This window comes from Chionomys nivalis, chromosome 7 (genome assembly GCF_950005125.1).
Source record: "Chionomys nivalis chromosome 7, mChiNiv1.1, whole genome shotgun sequence".
Lineage (NCBI taxonomy): Eukaryota > Metazoa > Chordata > Mammalia > Rodentia > Cricetidae > Chionomys > Chionomys nivalis.
This window is the reverse complement of record NC_080092.1, coordinates 31,962,921-31,981,534: the sequence shown is the minus strand read 5'-3', so window position 1 is coordinate 31,981,534 and position 18,614 is coordinate 31,962,921. Positions and strand designations below refer to the sequence as shown.

Here is an 18,614-nt window from a genome sequence, read left to right as displayed (position 1 = left end):
AGAAGAGTATGCTGTTCCTAGCTTTGAGGCACAGCATGGGACCAGTACCCAGTGGTTCTAAGAGTATCTCTTTTACATCATGGTGACATTTAGCTACAAGGGATGTAATTCTCCACCCTGCCATCCCATTACTGATGTTGCTGCTGACTACTGATTCAAAATAACAACAAAAAATATGTATCTAACCTCTACCTTATTGTCAAAGGTAACCTTATGCTTAAATTCACAGGAGCAGACACAGTCTTCAGAATAGTGTTAAGTAGCTGATCACTCACTACTTTTAAATACAAGTACACCTACTACAAAAAAACAAAACCCCACCAAGACAGACCATCTCAGTTAATAAAAACTGTTCTGGAGCTGTCTCCATTGAGAGATGGTAGGTCAAGAGAAGAGTTTCCCAACCTAGACCTTAACACCATAACTGGTGCCAACTCTCTGGACAGGTTCTAGTTCTGACAGAGAAAGAAAGCAAGCCTCAGGAGGGAGGCCTGCTACTCCTGTGGTTTGACGTTTCAAGCGTTCTCAGTGTTTGGAAACAGAGGTCAGATGAGAACGGCTCATCCCGTGCACAAAATTACAAGCACACAGGCACCATTAAGGCTTTAAGACACATAATAGAGACAGCCTGGCATGCTCTCTTGGTTACAGCTTGTGAGAATACACGTTCACCAATATTCTGAGCATATTATACATTTTTTAAAGTCAAAACTTACTGCCATTGTTTTGGAAACAGATGCAGGGACTTGCAGAAGATTTTCAGTAACAGACCTAACAGAGCAGTATTCTTACTTGAGATTTAAAACCATTTGTGGATGTCTGAAATCACGACACTTCAACATCTATTTGTGTTAAGTTTGTAATCAAAATGGTGATGTGGAAAGATACAGTCAGTCAATTGTCACTTTAAAACACACAGGAATTGGACATGCTGTACATTTCTCTTTTAAAATGTAGTTTGTATTATTTTCCACCAATCAAAACACACGTAATATATTTTATTATAAAACATTAGGCAATGTTACTTTTGAGATATGCAATTTGAAAGGTCACACCTGTATTTACTACCAGCATGAGACACCGGAGGAGTCACGGCAGAAACTAACCAGACGAACTCATACACCATAGTATGACTCACACATCACGCAGCCCAGGCTGTTTCTGTTCTGGATGCAGGCCCTGACTGTCAACAAGGGCCTATGGAGGGCTTTCTCCTTCTAACACCAGGGCTCTGGGCTTTGTGTTCTCAAGATGAGAGCACAGCCTGGTTCTGACTGCAGGCCTAAAGCTTCGAGGCACTATGCAGCCTGTGTTCCGAGGCCACTCTCCTACCCTGGCTGGACATGTCTGTCCTCCAGACCGGGGCTTCACATGGAAACCAGATCTGGAAAGGGCAGTCCTTCTACTTTTGGCTGAAAACTAAGCCAACAACAACAACAACAACAACAAAAACTAACCTAGTGCAAATTCCAGATAATCATCAATTACCTGGTTTATAAAAATACATGTCCAAAATAGTGACTTCCAGGGTGTGTACAATATAAATTACAAAAATAAAATAGAAAAGATGAAAAAGTTGAGCACATTTTTCAGTTCTCCATCCAACTTCGGCATTTGCCTACAGAGGTCAGTTCGAAACCTTTCGCACTGTCCCAGGACCCTGGCTCAGGAGGGAGGACCCTGAAACTGGGGTGAGGTATTTCTTTGGAGCTCTGTGGCCAGTCATAGGTGCACATGCCTGATGGAAGAGGGTCTTTGCAGGAGACCCTGTCCACACCAGCACAGACTCCATCCACAACAGGCTCATTGGATATGCAGAGTAAGGGGGGAGCAGAAAGCCACTCTTTGGGGGCACCCTGCTCCAATTACAGGTGTCTCCTGTCAGTGGGACTTTGGATGAGCCTCTACCACAGTGTGCTCCCTTTACAGTGTAGGGCAGATAATGCAGCTTAAAAGCTCGTTTTCTATTTCCCCTCTTAACGACAGTTTTAATGAAGTCTTTTAACAGAATGTGCATCAGAGAAAAGACCACTGTAACATGTTTGCATATGTATAGTGGTAACATTCATACCTGTGACTTCAGGCTTCCAGGGTCTCTGCCTCCACCCACCCTAGCACTTCCACTTTGTACCTAAAAATGTCCATACATGATAGAAAGCTAGTCCTTATTTCAAGATTAATTTTGTTCATTAAAAGGTTCCAGTAATCAGACCAACCATTAGGATATAACTGGTGCAGTCAGAATCATGTATCAGATGGCACTTTTCATAACAGTTCTCATCAAATTTCCTACTAGAACACACTCCATAGCTCCCAAAGTAACTGAACACAAGATATGAATTGTTAACAAAATAAGCTCAAGGGAGAAAACACTCTGAGCACAGGCAGCCAAGGCATGACCATCCCAACTCCATTTCTGCAGCACAGAACACTCAGAATCTTACTAAATCCCGAGTAATTACAGACCAGGATCTGAAAGTATCGATTTCAGGTGAGCAGTTTTAAATCAGAAAATATTCAAGAGTGAAATCACTACTCTCTAGGGTATTTCTTCTTACTCTTCTGAAGAATGTTTCCAGAACATTCATGGATTCCCCTTAAGAAAAGGAAATGCCTCCACAAAATGGAAAATGGCAGCAGCAAACAGGCATAGTGAGTGAGCCTGGCCTCCCAAGAGACCACAACTCTTGTTGGGTGTGGCTTCTGTCACTGACAAAGGCCAGAAGGAAAGGCTGTGAGACCCAATCACCTTACATCCTTGAAGAAAGAGGAGGGAGCAGAGAATGGGGGGCTCTGGGGAGGGAAGCACTGTCCAGTGGCTGTTCTGGATAGGCCACTGTCCATTCTAGGCCAACACTAGGCCGTGGGTTCAGGAACCTCTGCCACCAGCACCTATTGAGATGGGTGCTTTGTGTAAGGAGGATTCTAAATCCATGACCAGAGGACAAAGAAAAGGAGATGTGTGGGCGGGATTCAAGGTGATGTATGTCTTAAGCAGCACGGAATACAACTGGAAATTTTGTCATGCAGAAAACTGTTTGTAAAGTTATCCCACACTGGGCAGTTTAAAGGACACCGAGTGTCTATATAATGAACTTAGTTTCAGCAGTGGTAATTCTCAGCCCAAAACATCACAAATTTAAGAAAAGCTGTATTTTTATTTATTAAATAAATTTAATTATATTTCTTCTGAAATACAAAATATAGAATAAATCATACCATAAAATTGGGTAAAATATGATAATATGATGGTGGCCAATTAATATACATAAATCTATTTTTTGTGGACAGACACCAAATTACTAAAGAGGATTAAGAGATTATTCTAGAAGCAGAACTACCTGGAAGATTATTTGGCATTTAAATACTGATTCCCAAAGTGCTACATGGGTAAGTTCAAGCAAGCATTTGTGGTCACATGCATACGAGTCTCCACGGTTACACATGAGCTGTCACCACGGACACCACACAACTTGGAAAAGAAACTCATCTATTCTAATTGCTCACCTGAAATGATCTTGAACAAAATTTCTAACAGTGTGGTTTGTACTTTTTCTTCAGACACAGTCTGCCTCACTTTATAGTCTAAGCAGGCAATCCTATTGGAACTGAGCAGGGGCAAGGCATCGTGTTTCTTACATGCAGAACATGGAGTTTTTCAATTTGGTTCCATCAACTCCCATGTGCTTCGGGGTCATGGAAGCAAGAGTTCCTTCACAGACAAGCGCACTGTCTCCAACGTATCATCGACAGCCTTCAAGGGGTCCTGTTGAGGCATCGAGACTGCTGTCCGTGTCTGAGGCCAGCGTGTGCTCAGTGGACATGGAGGAGATGTCATTGATGGATGACGACTGAGAAGGGGTGGCCTTGCTGCTTACTGCTGCATCTGTGCTAAGAGAACCAAACGGAATAAAACCTGAGGCACAGCGTCCTGCACGCCAGGTACAGGGCGCCAGGCTACTTCTTACTCTATATTTTGCAATTTCCTGATCCTAATGATCAACAGAACCAAGAAGTCAGTCAACTATACTTTTGAGCTTCTGGGATTTCCCTTGAATCCATTGGTTCAGTTTCCAGTCTTGGCTTTTCCTACAATCCTCTCTTTCTCTTCCCTGTAGACAGTGTGTATGTGGCTATGTATGATCATGATTACTTAAGATATACCCATTGACTTCAAACAGACCTTAAAAGGAAACGGATGAATTTATCCCACAATCACCACAGGAGCCTTAGGCCTGAGTGGGAGTCAACTGTCATGGGACATTTCATCTATAACAAACACACCTTGTCTACAGAAAAAAGCATCAGGATTCAAATAATCTTTTGTGATAAAAAATGCTTCCTGATATATACGCCTAAAAAGGAAAAAAGGCTAGTGCCTGCTATGAATTTTATTTTTGTTTAATGAGTCTAAAAACGTTATTTTAATTTCAAAGGTAAATAAAGCTGTCCTATTTCCTACTACCCATGTATCAGTGTGGTTTGAGCAAAAATAAAACATGCAGCATCTTAGGTATGCACAGATGTCCATCTTTTTCTAAACTGGATGGAAACAGTGCAAAGAGGGCCACACATTTTAAGTCTTCAAATCTAACCTCTTCTTCTCTAAAAAGCTGGCAGCAGCTGCTGCAAGCCACAAGAGGAATGTCTCAATTGCAGTTAGTTAGGGCCTCCCACTTCAAAAAAAATGACTGCATCAGGACACGCAAGAAGGTGACTACGTCAGGCAAAATATTAGACAACAAAATTAAAGCAATCACCAACCTGAAGGCTGGTCCTTTACACCATTCTTGCTTCTTTCTTCCCAGTCCATCACTTCTTTGTAAATTAGTTCTTCAAAGAGAAACAGAGGTTAAGATGCTTTCTCATTTCCCCTGCACCTGAACTTTGCCTCCACATTCCTGGAGCTACCCCGGGGCACCAGGATTTCTCAACTTCCTTTGGCTATCATATAAGTTACAAGAGGCTCAAATTAGCACACTGCAACCATACACTGTGAGCACTGCCATGAGTCTGTCCATGTGTGGGCTGCCGGCATGCCAGTCTGCAAAGTCTACAGTTAGTGCTGACTATGGCCTTAGTTTCTAGTGACCTCCTCCTGAATGAAAGCTTTCAAGTTTTGTTTCTTTGTTAACCAATTTAGTTCACTGTGGCTATATGGCTGTGTACTAGTGATACCTTCTTGACCATTTTTGGCAATTTCCTTCAAACTAAATTTTAAAACAAAACTGTATGACTTAGTAGACAAAGACATGACCCACAGTTGGGCTCCCCCATATATGCTTAGACAGGCATCTTTGTAGGGAATATGTGGCCTGAACACTGGGTTTACTCCACAAACTCCCATATTATCAAGTCACTTAGGCCACACACCAGAATGTGATAATGGAAAGTAACATGAAAAGTCCTTGGGTTTCACCTGAAGCAAACTAAGATGTTTCAGACACTGCTAGAAGTCACCTTCTTCCCTAGCTGAGAAGTGGGAGGAGAGGACATTAGGGCTTCTGAGTCTCATGGTCCTTCCCAAGATGTTAGTATCAAAAAATAGTGAAAGCAGGTTCTGTAGGACTATGAAAATGTCCTTCTTTACCTTTCCACTCTTCAATTGCATGCTCTCTTTCTTCTAATTGGGCATCATAAATTTGAGGTGGTGGCTGAAAATTAAATGAGATGTCAGATCAATAGCTCAAAACTAATGGGGTATGATGGGCAGATAACACTACTTAGAATGTTTTGAATCTACTTATAACATGGATTTAGTTTAATTAACATGTAAAATTTTTCTTAAGTATATTTTATCAGTTTAAAAAAAAATCAAACAATTAGATGGTAGTGGTGTTGCACACCTTTAATCTCAGCACTCAGGAGACAGAGGCAGAAGGATTTCTGTAAGTTCGAGGCCAGCCTGGTCTACAAGAGCTAGTTCCAGGACAGGCACCAAAGCTACACAGAGAAACCCTGTCTCGAAAAAACAAAAAACAAAACCAAAAAAACCCCCAACCAAACAAAAAAATCAAACAACTAGAGTTAACCAAAAGCAAGCTACAAATAACAAACCTCAATAATCATATAACCTCAAGATGCTCTGCATAGCGCACAGGAAGCCTGAGGTTCCAGGAACAAGGCTGAGTGAGGTCTGGTACTTTCTTAGGACACACTTTAGTTTACAATTCTTTATGACAGGACACCCATGCCCAAGCCACAAGTTTATGAATGGAACATTTCACAACTGGCTATTCTTAAATCCAATTATTCTGATATAATGTCAAAATGGTAGTTAAATCTATACTCCGGACAGTGTGTTCCCCAGCTGGCCTGAAGTAAATGCCCCACTGTTATTTTACTCATAGCTAAAGATCATTCACGCACAAAGAAACACATGAGAGGGTGAGATGCCTAGATGCAGTGGCGGAGGTGTGAGCTAGCGAGTCACTTGGGAAGGCTCCTTACTTAGCCTCCCTGATTCAAAGGTCTGAATAATATGTAAGCAAAGCCCATGGCTTAGTGCCAGGTATGAAGCAGATGCTTCGTGAATTATTATTACCTATCAGCTTTATAAACATTAAGGCCAACTGATCACACAGCACACTCATGTGCACTCCTGAGAGCTCAATTCTGCAGCAACAGCCCCGGCAGCAAGTGCCTGCCAGGGTCCCGACCTAGACTTCAGATAGTACTTGTTCTGTTTCTAAAGTCAGGGCCCTGACCTGCTATCCTCATGCAGCTGGACTAACAGACAGTGGGCCCTGGGTAGAGAAGTAGTGAGCCCTCTATACAGACATCTTTTCCAAACAGACACTTACCGCTTCTGCTTCAGCAGGGTCATACCAAACAGTTATATAAGGGTGGCGCAAGGCTTCGTCCACAGAGATCCGCTTGTCGGGATCAATCACTAACATCTTCGATAACAGATCTCTGGCTTGACTCGCTAGGGTGCAAACAAATGACGTACTTACATTGCTACCGTGGCAAAGAGGAAACCACACAATAAAAAACCAAATGTGAGAGTGGAGGGTACAGAGATACACTGACTTTAGGAAAAGCTTAAGGGGTTCAAGATCAACACAGCTCACAACCTTTAACAGTCCAATGGCCACTATTACAGACCAGGCTCTTGTCATGTGAGGTAGAGGCGCTCCAGGTGGCAACCTCAGAACAGTGTTCAGACGACCTGAAGCTAGGAAGCCACAGCAGAGAAGACGGCAAAAGCCTCTCTCATTATGGTGCTGCCAGGGTGCGGACATGAAGTGCCATGAGCACTGTGTGCTGATGTAAGGACCCTCACAGCACCCACAGACGTAAGAATCGTCACAGTACCCACAGACGTAAGGATCGTCACAGCACCCACAGACGTAAGGACCCTCACAGCACCCACAGACGTAAGGATCGTCACAGTACCCAGAGACGTAAGGATCGTCACAGCACCCACAGACATAAGGATCGTCACAGCACCCACAGACGTAAGGACTGTCAAGCGCCCACAGTTCAAATGGTAGAGAGACAAGTGTAGTATAAAAGAATGCCTTACTTTTTATTTTGTCTCGTTCAGATTCTGATGGAAATATCCAATCTGGAAAAAGCTCTTCAAATTTGATTCCAGGGTATTTTGGCCTGTTTTCCACATAATTCCTCACGGTTGGCTGAAGTTTCTTCATGAACTCTGCAGATGGTGTTCCTAGCTGTTCAATAACTTTATTCCATTGATCAATATCTAAGGATTCTCTTGAGGAAAATACAACTGAAATGCTTCATAGTCAAAATACATACAGTACCATCATGCAAAGGAAAATTATATTCATATCTGTGGACAAGTAACTAGGCCACCCCACAGGATTAGCAAAAATATTTTAGAATAATATTTAAATGAGGTTTGAGTTTCTAAATTACTTAACTAAAACTCTTACTCTCTGCATCTTAAAAACTATGATCATGGTTCATTAAATCAACATAATCTATATGTTTTCTGTTATAATTCAAAATAAAATTATGACAAAAATGATTCAGCCTATGATATAAATGGTAAAAATGAAATAAATATTACATAAGCAAACTGAAATCAATTTTCATACTAACGCTCCCTTAGACTCACAGGTCTCTAAAGGAGAGAAAAACTGAAGAGACCATCTGGCCTCTCTCACAGCTGGGCAGCAGAGCCTGTGAGACAGGCTGACCAAGGGAAGCATGGCGAGGGAAGGGGCAGGGGCCCAGGCTCTGGCCTTTCCCGCAGACCACACTCCATCCTGAAAGCACCTTAGACAATGATGCTTTCAGAGGCCATTCTGTCTCACCTGGCACCAGCCCAGCCCCTCAGCATCTAGTGAGGTGTGGTTTCAGAGTCAGTGTGCACTACCCTCCTCTCAAGGTCGCTGGAGTCAGTGCTCCTCAGGAGCACTTCCTCACTGGTACATGCAGGTGACACCAGCACTAACTAGCTCTCAGAGTGCTTATGAGGCTTAGGGTGACTGGGACAATGTTTGTGGAAAGTGACGCTGAAGCTGTAAACAGTCACATGAGACAATGCAAGCTATGAAATCACATGAGCAGGAGTTTGGAAAGACAGGCTTCCTCAGAACATGCACTTATACCATTGGAACATCACACAAACGCAGTCTTCCAGTGTTCCTGTGGAGGACCTACTCAGGAAATGGGTTCAGAAGGTCAAATCCTGAGCGCTCTCCTTCTCTTTTCACACACTTTGACAAACTGCGATTGTGCACATATTTTATTTAGTTGCTTGGCCAAAACCAGGAAACCTGGCTCATGTTATCCTTCTCCCCGTATACTTTTAACACCTCTTCTTCATACTCATTCCTCACTATGAAGACTAATCCTAAGAGTGACGTGATGCCCCCACCCCCATATCTCTGTGCCACTTACCACTGGGAACCATCTGGGCTTCTGGCTAAAAGCCAAGCCCACCTACCTCCTTCTCACCTACTGAAGGACAAATGTCTCTTATTTCTTGAGGCCCCACTCCCAACAAGATCTCTACTGGAACCTTCTGTCATCATTCATACATGATGCTCTCTTTCCTGTGACACCCTAGGCTGATACTGATACCTGTGCCTAATTCTCGCTCCTCGTCCTCTCCTAACATCCTCTCATCAGGCTTCCCTCCAGCCATCTTCAGAACTATTAGGTTGCCAGGGGCAAGCACTACACCCAAGGGTCAGTTCTGAGTCCTTTCTCCTTTTCCTTAGTCCCTGACCCTTTGTTCACCTCTTCAATGCTTAGCGCCAGCTCAAGGTTTCAGTGCTACCAACAGACCAATGATTTCCACATTCCTTTCTTCATTCCAAATCTTTGCCTTGAATTGCACACTTGATATATTAGATATGAGTCCACAAAGTCATTTGAAGGTCATACCCTCAGAGCAGACTCCAGAGCCCCCACCATCTCATTCTGGGTGTCAAACAGCCTCTGCAGTGTCTCCTGCTGTTACTGTCCTCCAGTCAACTTGGCAGTGAGACTTTTATACCCTCACTTGGATGAAACACCTAGAAATGGGCAGGTGCTCAATATCTGTATATCTGGATTAGTGCTACAGGACCATTTTGATAGGCGGCAGGGAGGCAGCATGGGGTGGGAGTGGAGTTTACCTGGGAAACCATGGTGGACGTTCTGGGTAGATGGAACACACGTCTTTCATTTAAAAAAACAGGAAGCTATGGCCCTGAGTTTCTCCAGTGATGTGGGAGGGTCTTCTTTTTTGTGTTGATTTCATTGGTTAATAAAGAAACTGCCTTGCCCATTTGATAGGCCAGTCCTTATAGGTGGGTGGAGTAGACAGAACAGAATGCTGGGAAGAAGGGAAGCGAGTTAGTTGCCACGATTCTCCAACCCGAGATGTGATGGAGCCAGCCCCCAGGTCAGACATGTTGAATCTTTCCCAGTAAGACACCACTTCGTGGTGCTACACAGATTATTAAAAATGGGTTAATCAAGATGTGAGAATTAGCCATTAAGAGGCTGAAACTAATGGGCCAAACAGAGTTTAAAAGAATACAATTTGTGTGTTGTTATTTCGGGGGCTAAGCTAGCCAGGCAGCCGGGAGCTGGGCAGGAACGCAGCCGCTGCTGTCACTACACCCAGGATGCACAGGTGCATGGGGAATCGTCTGAACTTGGGCTTCAGGTAGGCAGGCTCAGAGTTTTCATTCTCAGAAGCCACAGTAAGGACAGCAGCTACTTTTCCGCCAGCATCAAGGCAAACCTCTAGAGAATCTCAATTTGGTTTCTGGAGTTTCTATATCACCAAATTTTCAACCTAATCTTTGAAAAAGTGAGCAAAACTTCCTTTAGAAAATGATATTAATTTCTGTGTTACTTTAAAGTACTTTTGGTGTCCTTATATATAAAACATCAGCTCTTGTAACATATACATAAAGTATTTTTAATTTTTTTTGTTTTTGTTTTTGTTTTGGTTTTTGGTTTTTCTGTGTAGCCCTGGCTGTCCTGGAATTTAGACCAGGCTGACCTTAAACTTACAGAGACCCACCTGGCTCAGCCTCTCAAGTTCTGGGATTAAAGGCATGTGCCACCACCGCCCAGCAGGAAAAGTAATTCTTAATGGAAAAAAAAAAATGTAGAAAACAAGTAAGAACTGGCACAAATTTAATCTTAACTGCCACTTGTAGCCCATCACAGTAAGCCCCCTTCACAAGTCCACATGGTATTCCTAAGTCACTGGCTTCAGAATACCTCGACTTTCCTTAGTTGATTTTACTTGAAAAATAAAGACTTAAATATAACTTGGAACAGATAAATCCAAGGTAAAGTTATGGGGAAAATGCCAGAGAAATTATTAGAGCAAAATAAAATGCTATATCTAATTTTGCATATTTTATAACTTATCATGAGGAAAATGTAAAGGACAATAAATATAAAATGAGTGGAATAAAGTATTTCATCTTAAGCACATTTTGTGAGGAATTCATATTTTAAGCATGTTGTCTTCATGAGATTTTAAAAACAAAAGCACTTTTTGTGAAGCAGACACACTCCGAACCCTGACTGCAGAGCCTGTTCCCTTGAACTATGGGTCCGCTACCAGACAGAAGTCACTACAAGCTTTCACAACAAACACAATATCAAAGGCCAATGAAAATATGAGGGTTAGAACACAAATGGAAAGGCACACATGAAGACGCACGCTAGCGTAAAGAGCGTGGCAGATGGAAGAACGCACAAGGGAGAGAGCTAGCGCCGCTGTGCTGTCTGCTCCCTTTACCCTCCACGCCATCCGACTTGCTGACCACAGCATGAGTCATCTTGTGTGTTTAAATTTACCTTCCCCAGTGTGTCACAGATACCCTGCTACCTGGAGTCTTGAGAAATGTCTATAAAATGTCAACAAAGCAACAAATGTCAAAGTGTGATATATTGATCCTGACATAATTTTCAACTAACCATTTCACCTAAGTCTGCATAGTCTTCTGCAGCTCTGATATCATACCAGTAACTAACAAAATCATATATGACTTAAATAACACATGCATGTTAGCATATTTAATTTAGAATGCACCTCTTCCAGTTAATGGAATGAACTAATTTATAAAATAGTATTTCCACTTAAATACCAGAATATATTTATCAAAGATAAATAATTTTACACATTCAGCTATTTTGATAAAGAGCTAATATGGCTGCTTTAGCTTAACTCTAAGTCTTTACAAAACTGTCACAGGTATTTGAGTGAAAAGAAGAAAATGCAGAACTGAACCACCTGGTCTGTGAGACTGATTTAACAAATGTAACAAAGGCCCCCTGAGAACGCAGTCTGCATCCCGACAGTTCCTTCTGAGCGTTCAGTAAGTAGGCGCAACCATGCTGCCCTTGGCATGGAAATCATGGCCAGGGTCAAGGTCTTGGGGAAGGATACGGTCAGTGCCTTGGAATATCACACAACCTTTCACCAGCTCTCCCATGATGCAACCCACTGACCAGATATCAACTGAAAATAAAATGAAATGATAAAATTATGAAGTGTCATGAACAAAACAAAAGTGAGGAAAAGGAATTCTAACAGTGTAGTAGACACACACATGGAAAGTAAGTGGCGCTAAGGTGAACTTTTACACAGTATGATGATTGCTCATCTCTAGCCTTCAGTGTGCAGCAATCTGTGCTTTTAGTGCCAATACTTTACAGCTTAAAAACAAAACCAAAAAAGGAACAAACAAACAAAAAAACAGACACAGAAAGTGCCAATGAACATGAAATTCTCAGGGCCACATCCCCCAGCCCACCCCAGCCCCCATGGCTGAGGTTTGGTCTCTCCTTGTGAAGGATACAGTCTCTTCCTGGGAACAGGACTTTGTGGAGGACCATTTCTGCCATGATGCACCCGACAGACCAGATGTCCACTACCAAATACCAGGTGGTTAAAAAACAGCCAGAGAGCCTTGCATCTCTGTTTCTAAACCACCTCCCAAACATGGGTAGCCCCAGTAAACACTCATCAGGTGGAACTTCTGTAAAATGCTAACACCAAATCTGAATGATTTTTTTTTTTTTTTTTTTTGGTTTTTCGAGACAGCGTTTCTCTGTAGCTTTGGAGCCTGTCCTGGAACTCCCTTTGTAGACCAGGCTGGCCTCGAACTCACAGAGATCCGCCTGCCTCTGCCTCCCGAGTGCTGGAATTAAAGGCGTGCGCCACCACCGCCCGGCTCTGAATGATCATTTTCTAAACTGCCACAAGAGAAAGGCAGCAGCCAATAAGGAAAGGCTGGACTCAGGGCAAGGACCTGCTTGAAGAGGGTTCTATGGTGTCTGTCCTAGTTGGGGCCAAGCATGGGGCTTGGCTGAATCTTGTGCCTCAGCCATGGAAGGGAGAGCTAAACACAGGCAGCTACTCAAGAGCACTGTGCCTCTCAGAGCAGGCTACAAAGTATCTACATAAACTCACAGCCAAACTTATCTCAAAAGACTTCAATGAGTTTCCACTGTTGTTCTTTCTGTTACTCTTTATTATGTTATAATCACACACACTTGTTAAAAGAAGTTTCGCTTATATTTAGTTGACACTGCAAGAGCAAGGGAAGTTTTGATGTCAAAAACATCAGCTTCACAAGAAAGAAAACACAGATCATTATTCCATTCACATTAAGGCTAAAAAAAAAAAAAAAAAAAAAAAAGAGGAAGCAGTAAACTCAGTCTACAATGTTGGCGACCAGGGGACACAGGTCCTAGGGTTGCAGGCCATGTGGGTGTGCTGCACACTCAGCACTGCACTTCTGTGAGCACACGCTACTCTAATCACAAGTAAAATATTTCAAGACCAGCATAGTAGCAGCCTTTAACTCCAGCATTCAGGAGGCAGAGGCAGGCAGAGTTCTATGAGTTTGAGGACAGCTAGAGTTGGGGGGGGGGGAGATTTTGACAAATGGAAATACAAAATAAATGATTTCTTATCTGTAGATTACAGGCATCTACATACAGCACAGTGCTCACCCTGCATCTCACATGGCCCGTGAGTGCAGGCGAGAGCACTACTTCACTGTTTAGTGCCTGTAGTCCTACTGGACTTACCATTCTCTTTGTAGCCCATGCCCAGGATGACTTCTGGAGCGCGATAGTAGCGAGTCACTACATAGGGAGTCATCATAAAATTGGTGCAGGCTGTCCGCGCCAGGCCAAAGTCAAGGATCTTGAGAGTACAGTCTGATTTTACTACAATGTTGCTAGGCTTCAAATCCTAGAAGACAAATAGCTTAGCTATTTACATGAATCACAGCATACTAAAGACACCATTTATACCAGCAAGGGGTTGTGAGCAGCTACTCAAGCATGGGAGAATGGGAAGGAGGGAGGTAGAATGGCATCACTGGGAAGCGAGACTCCGCCTCCAAACAAATCAGATGGCCTCTCACTACCACTTGCTTCTTTGCTCAAAACCTGAGAGCCTGTGAGTCTCTTATCATCGTGGGGTGACATTTGCACATAACCTACACACAGCCTCTGGGATCCTCTTAACTCATTTCTAAATGACTATAATACCTAAAACAATGTTATTGTTTAGGGATAATTAGACACAAAAACGTCTGTATGTGTTCAGTACAGATGAAACTTTTGTTTTCCAAATACTTTTGATCTGCAGTCAGCTGAATCCATGGATGTAGAACCCAAGGGTATGTTGGTACTTTGGGTAGCAGTCCTTGGCATCTAGGCTGCATGAACAAGGATGGTTGCAACAGCACTGCTTCTAACAAAGACAAACAAATATAGCATTCAACAGTAAAAGCCTTCATCTGTCAAAGGAGCCTTAAAGAATGGGAAAACAGCCCCTAGTCTAAAAACTATAGTGATGGGACTAGCTTTCCACTTCACTGCCATCTGCTGGACAACTAGGATAATAAAAACACAGCTCTGGATGTGTCAGGACACCTCGTGCTCTCTGCTGTGTGAGAGGCAACTGATGCCTGCCAAAGAAGTGAAAAGGTCACTGAGGTTCCTCAGCTCTCCCCACACCCACAGCCTTCACAATACAAACAGTCAGCATCTCAAAACTCAACTATCTAGTGACTTGAAAGACATATTTTCAATGCCAAGGTGGCAGAATCAAGACAGTTCTGCCCCTTCAAATCTTGAGGACCATCCAAAACACAGAAAATAAAAAAACATAAGATAGTAGGATAGTTGACCCACAGGTCATGCTAGACCTGCAGAGGGTCATGGGAATGGTTAGTACAACAGGGCCACCACAGGGGTGGCTAACAGAAAGACCCAAAATAGGAAAGAACAGAAAAGCTGTGTGTGTGTATGAGAGAGAGACAGAGAGACAGGGGGAGAGAGGGAGAGAGAGAAAGAGAGAGAGAGAGAGAGAGAGAGAGAGAGAGAGAGAGAGAGAGAGAGAGAGAAACCCTGGCTTAACCACCCCTATTGCTTGTTTACTGTCTGGCTTCCTTGGTCCTTGCTCAGAGGTAACAAGCCTATTATTCAGGAGGCAGCATAGTGAGAAATGGGAATGCATAGAAACCTTGAGGATGACTGCATACGAATTCTAGGTGTGCTGAGCTGGAAGACCCTAAGTACACACCTCCTCTACTTGGGGAAGTTTGGTGAAGGCCAGGGAGTAACTGGAGTCTGCACCAAATCCCCTCAGATGTTAGGGTAGAGATGGAGAGTTAACATAGACCTGGGGAAACTGCAAGAGAGCATCACCGTCTATCCCATACAAGTGGGAATGGTTTCTCACCCCTGCTTGCAATCAGCAGGAGGAATGTATAGGCATAATTGACATGCCATCCCCAAGGTCTCACTACTCCACTACTCCACTTTTGTATCTACTGAGCCAGGACAGAAACTGCAACCATATGTAGTGGTCACAGCCATCCTCCAGGATCCGTGTAGTGTCTTCAAGGACCAGAGAAGTGAATAATACTGAGTCATTAGAAGGACCCCGATTCCTGCATCCTTGAGACTTTAATGGTGGTATTGATAACATCATTCTGTCTCTACACTCACAGGGTGCAGCGATTCTCTTGAGCTGTGTGCTAATAAGGTAGCTTCAGGTGTCTCTCTGGCTTTCCCCATATTTGTAGCTCTTACCTCACAGGTCAAAGAACCAATGTCCAGGTTGCTTGTTATTAGAGGCAAAGATATGCAGACATTTGTGTAAAGCTTTGTATAGGACTAAACAAATTAAAAGGGAACTCAGAGAAGAAGAAAATCAATGCACTGAATAATAAAATACTTCAAAAATTTTTACACTCAGAGATGACAGAGCACAAAGGCAACAAGCACAAGCACCACTAAAAGGAACTTAACAATGTTAACAGAGATGTGCTGGCTAAAATGTTTCTGAGAAAGAATAAGTAAAGACTGAAGAAAGTCAGATTTCTTAGGTGTCGACAGCATGTGCTTCCCAGACTGAAGAGCCACATGCTCGGTGCAGTTAGTAAGGAAAGGTCCATACTGAGAAACAGTACAAAAACTGTCTTAGCCGGGCGGTGGTGGCGCACGCCTTTAATCCCAGCACTTGGGAGGCAGAGGTAGGCGGATCTCTGTGAGTTCGAGACCAGCCTGGTCTACAAGAGCTAGTTCCAGGACAGGCTCCAAAGCCACAGAGAAACCCTGTCTCGAAAAACCCAAAAAAAAAAAACTGTCTTAAAGTTTCCAAAGATGAATGCAGGATACTTACAAAGAAGCAATAAAAAGAGCATGAGAAAGCTCCGGAGATGCTTACAATACCTCACTGTGGGTACCATGTCCACTACTGCAGGTGACTGATGTGTAACTAAGAACCCACATCTTACCCACACTATTAATCTCTGATAGAAAAAATCTGCGGCCTCACTTTCCCTCCTGCATACTTTGTGTGTGTGTGTGTGTGTGTGTGTGTGAGAGAGAGAGAGAGAGAGAGAGCGAGAGAGAGCGAGAGAGCATACATGTTATGGCACACATGTGGAAATCAGAGGTTAATTTACAGGAGTCAGTTCTCCCATTCTACCATGTGTGTCTCTGGAGACTGAACCTGGGTCATCAGGTTGATGGAAGCTACCTTTACTCACTGAATCATCTTGATGGTTCCCAACATAGTATTTAAAACAGTTATTGGAAGACACAGTCCACCCAAAGAAGGGAGAAAACAGAGAGAAAGAGAGAATGAGGGTCAGGAAGTATGGAATCCAACATGGGAGGGAAGTGGAAAAAAAGTATTAGGAGAGACTCAGGGGCACCCCTGCATTAGGTATTTGGGCAGTAGTCCAGAAGGAAGCAAGCCTGAAGATCCAGCACTGACTGAGATGCATCTGGGTGTGTTCACAATGTGGTAGAAAATGTAGGGTTCTAAGAGTAATAAGAACACACAGTCTCAGGCTGGTCAGGTGGCTCAGCTGGTAAAGTGCTCTTTGTGCAAGCATGAGGTTCTGAGTTTGATCCACAGCACCGTGTAAAAATCTGATATGACAGTGAATATTTGTAATCCAGCACTGGGAAGTAAAGAGCCAGATCTCTGGGGCTCATCCTAGTGAGACTCAAAAAACAAGACGGGCAGTTCCTGAGGAACCATACCTCAGGTGGACCTCTGAGCCTCTACAGACAGACAGACGCACATCCCCAAACACATGAACATGAATAACACGAGGACACATATAACATATAGTCCTAACCCCCTTAAAACAGGCAAACACACAACTCGGACAAATAACTATTAACTCCAGGAACAAAATACTGAAGGGGAAAAATATAATCAAAGTATTATATAAAGCTCAGCTTTGAAAAACTTTCATATGATTATGAGGATATAAAATACCACGGACTCAAACAGAGTCAAATTCTAACCAAAGTGGAAGGGCCGGGGAAGAAACAGTTACAGGAATGAGGCTGGGTTATTGGACGAGGACTACATCACTATCTTATGTCCCAAACTGAAAAGGGCCAGCGAGATCTAAACACACTGAGATATGGAAATGAATTCATTGAATATGGAATCCAGGAAAAGAACTAAAACTTGGGCTGGTTATATAGCTCAGCGGTGAAGTGCTTACTTAGCATGCATAAGGCTCCAGTTCCATCTCTGGCACCACATCCAAAACAAAACAAAAAAATATGAAACACTTCTAAAGGAAGATGGAAATAGAAGCAAGGAGAAGAAGGGATCCAGTTTTCATGAATTTTTATATAGCTATTTGATCTTTGATGAAAGTACAAATGCAAACTAGCCAATCTGGTCAAGAGGATTCCACTCTGAAACCTGTCAGCCAATGACGGACATGTGTGCAGGCAACTGGTGCAGGTGGACAGAGAAGCATCTGCAGAAAGCTGAAAGGAGGTGCAGGCTGCTACTGTGGGCCATCTCCAGGGGCTGCAGGGCTGGCAGAGGCTTTCATTTTTCCAAAGTTTGTGAATTATAAAGTAAAAGTAGTAAGGGTGAGGGATAAAACTTCACCTTTTGCCATGTTTCATTCTAAAAACTTTCAAAAAGTAAAATTTCTGTTTATCGTGGAACCATTTTTGTTTCTTCAAGACAGAATCTTGCTATATGGCTTAAGCTGTCCCTGAACTTATGACTCGCCTGTCTTAACACCTGAGTTCTGGCATTTCAGGTGTGTGACAAATCAATTTAACAACAAAACTGAAGGTATGTATCTCTGCGTGAGATGCTGTTTAGAGGAGGGGCCAGCACCGCGTACACTGGACAGTTGGCACTCTGAAGCTAACCTGGGCTCCTCACCCGAGGCCTGTCATCCAGTTTAGTGAACCTGTACGTTTAAAATCAACACTGGTTTCAGTGCTGGTTGTCAACATACTCGTATATCTGAAACATCTCCTCAGTGGCAGCTCATACCTTTCCCGAGTAGACACAGAAGTGAGTATATGAGGCAGGAGTGTACAAGGGATCCAGAAGGAACTTGTAAGATATGGTGGAGGTATTGGGCAAGGAACAAGGTGACCATAGAACATTTTCTCAGGTCGCCATGGGCTCCAAACACTGTGCTAAGCAAAATATATACTTCTTTGGACCCCGTTTCGCCTGCTTGTAGGCAGGAATGCTTTCCCTCAGTTAAAGGACCAAATATTCCACGAAAAGGTAAGTACATGTCACAGTCTCATGAAATCTCCAGGAACTGGGGACATTCTGCCTGCCCTTACCTCTGATTTCAGGGGGAGAA

The 18,614-nt window shown here is 43.1% G+C and overlaps 1 protein-coding gene across 6 annotated transcripts in view; it reads right to left on the bottom strand.

Moving 5' to 3' along the window:
* Positions 1 to 850: 850 nt before the first annotated feature.
* The window catches only part of Mapk9 (mitogen-activated protein kinase 9), a 42,113-nt gene continuing 24,349 nt past the window's right edge, over positions 851 to 18,614 (bottom strand). For 3 of the 6 annotated variants that reach the window (XM_057773355.1, XM_057773360.1, XM_057773357.1), the window contains 7 exons: positions 13,531 to 13,696; positions 11,882 to 11,953; positions 7,529 to 7,711; positions 6,804 to 6,928; positions 5,591 to 5,654; positions 4,765 to 4,833; positions 851 to 3,886 (listed from right to left, as the gene is read on the bottom strand). In XM_057773355.1, the coding sequence (XP_057629338.1) occupies positions 3,744 to 3,886; positions 4,765 to 4,833; positions 5,591 to 5,654; positions 6,804 to 6,928; positions 7,529 to 7,711; positions 11,882 to 11,953; positions 13,531 to 13,696 (822 nt within the window). In that variant the 3' untranslated portion in view covers positions 851 to 3,743. Of the gene's footprint in view, positions 3,892 to 4,764; positions 4,834 to 5,590; positions 5,655 to 6,803; positions 6,929 to 7,528; positions 7,712 to 11,881; positions 11,954 to 12,293; positions 12,366 to 13,530; positions 13,697 to 18,614 lie in introns of all 6 variants that reach the window. The other 3 variants (XM_057773356.1, XM_057773358.1, XM_057773359.1) reach the window with 2 other exon arrangements.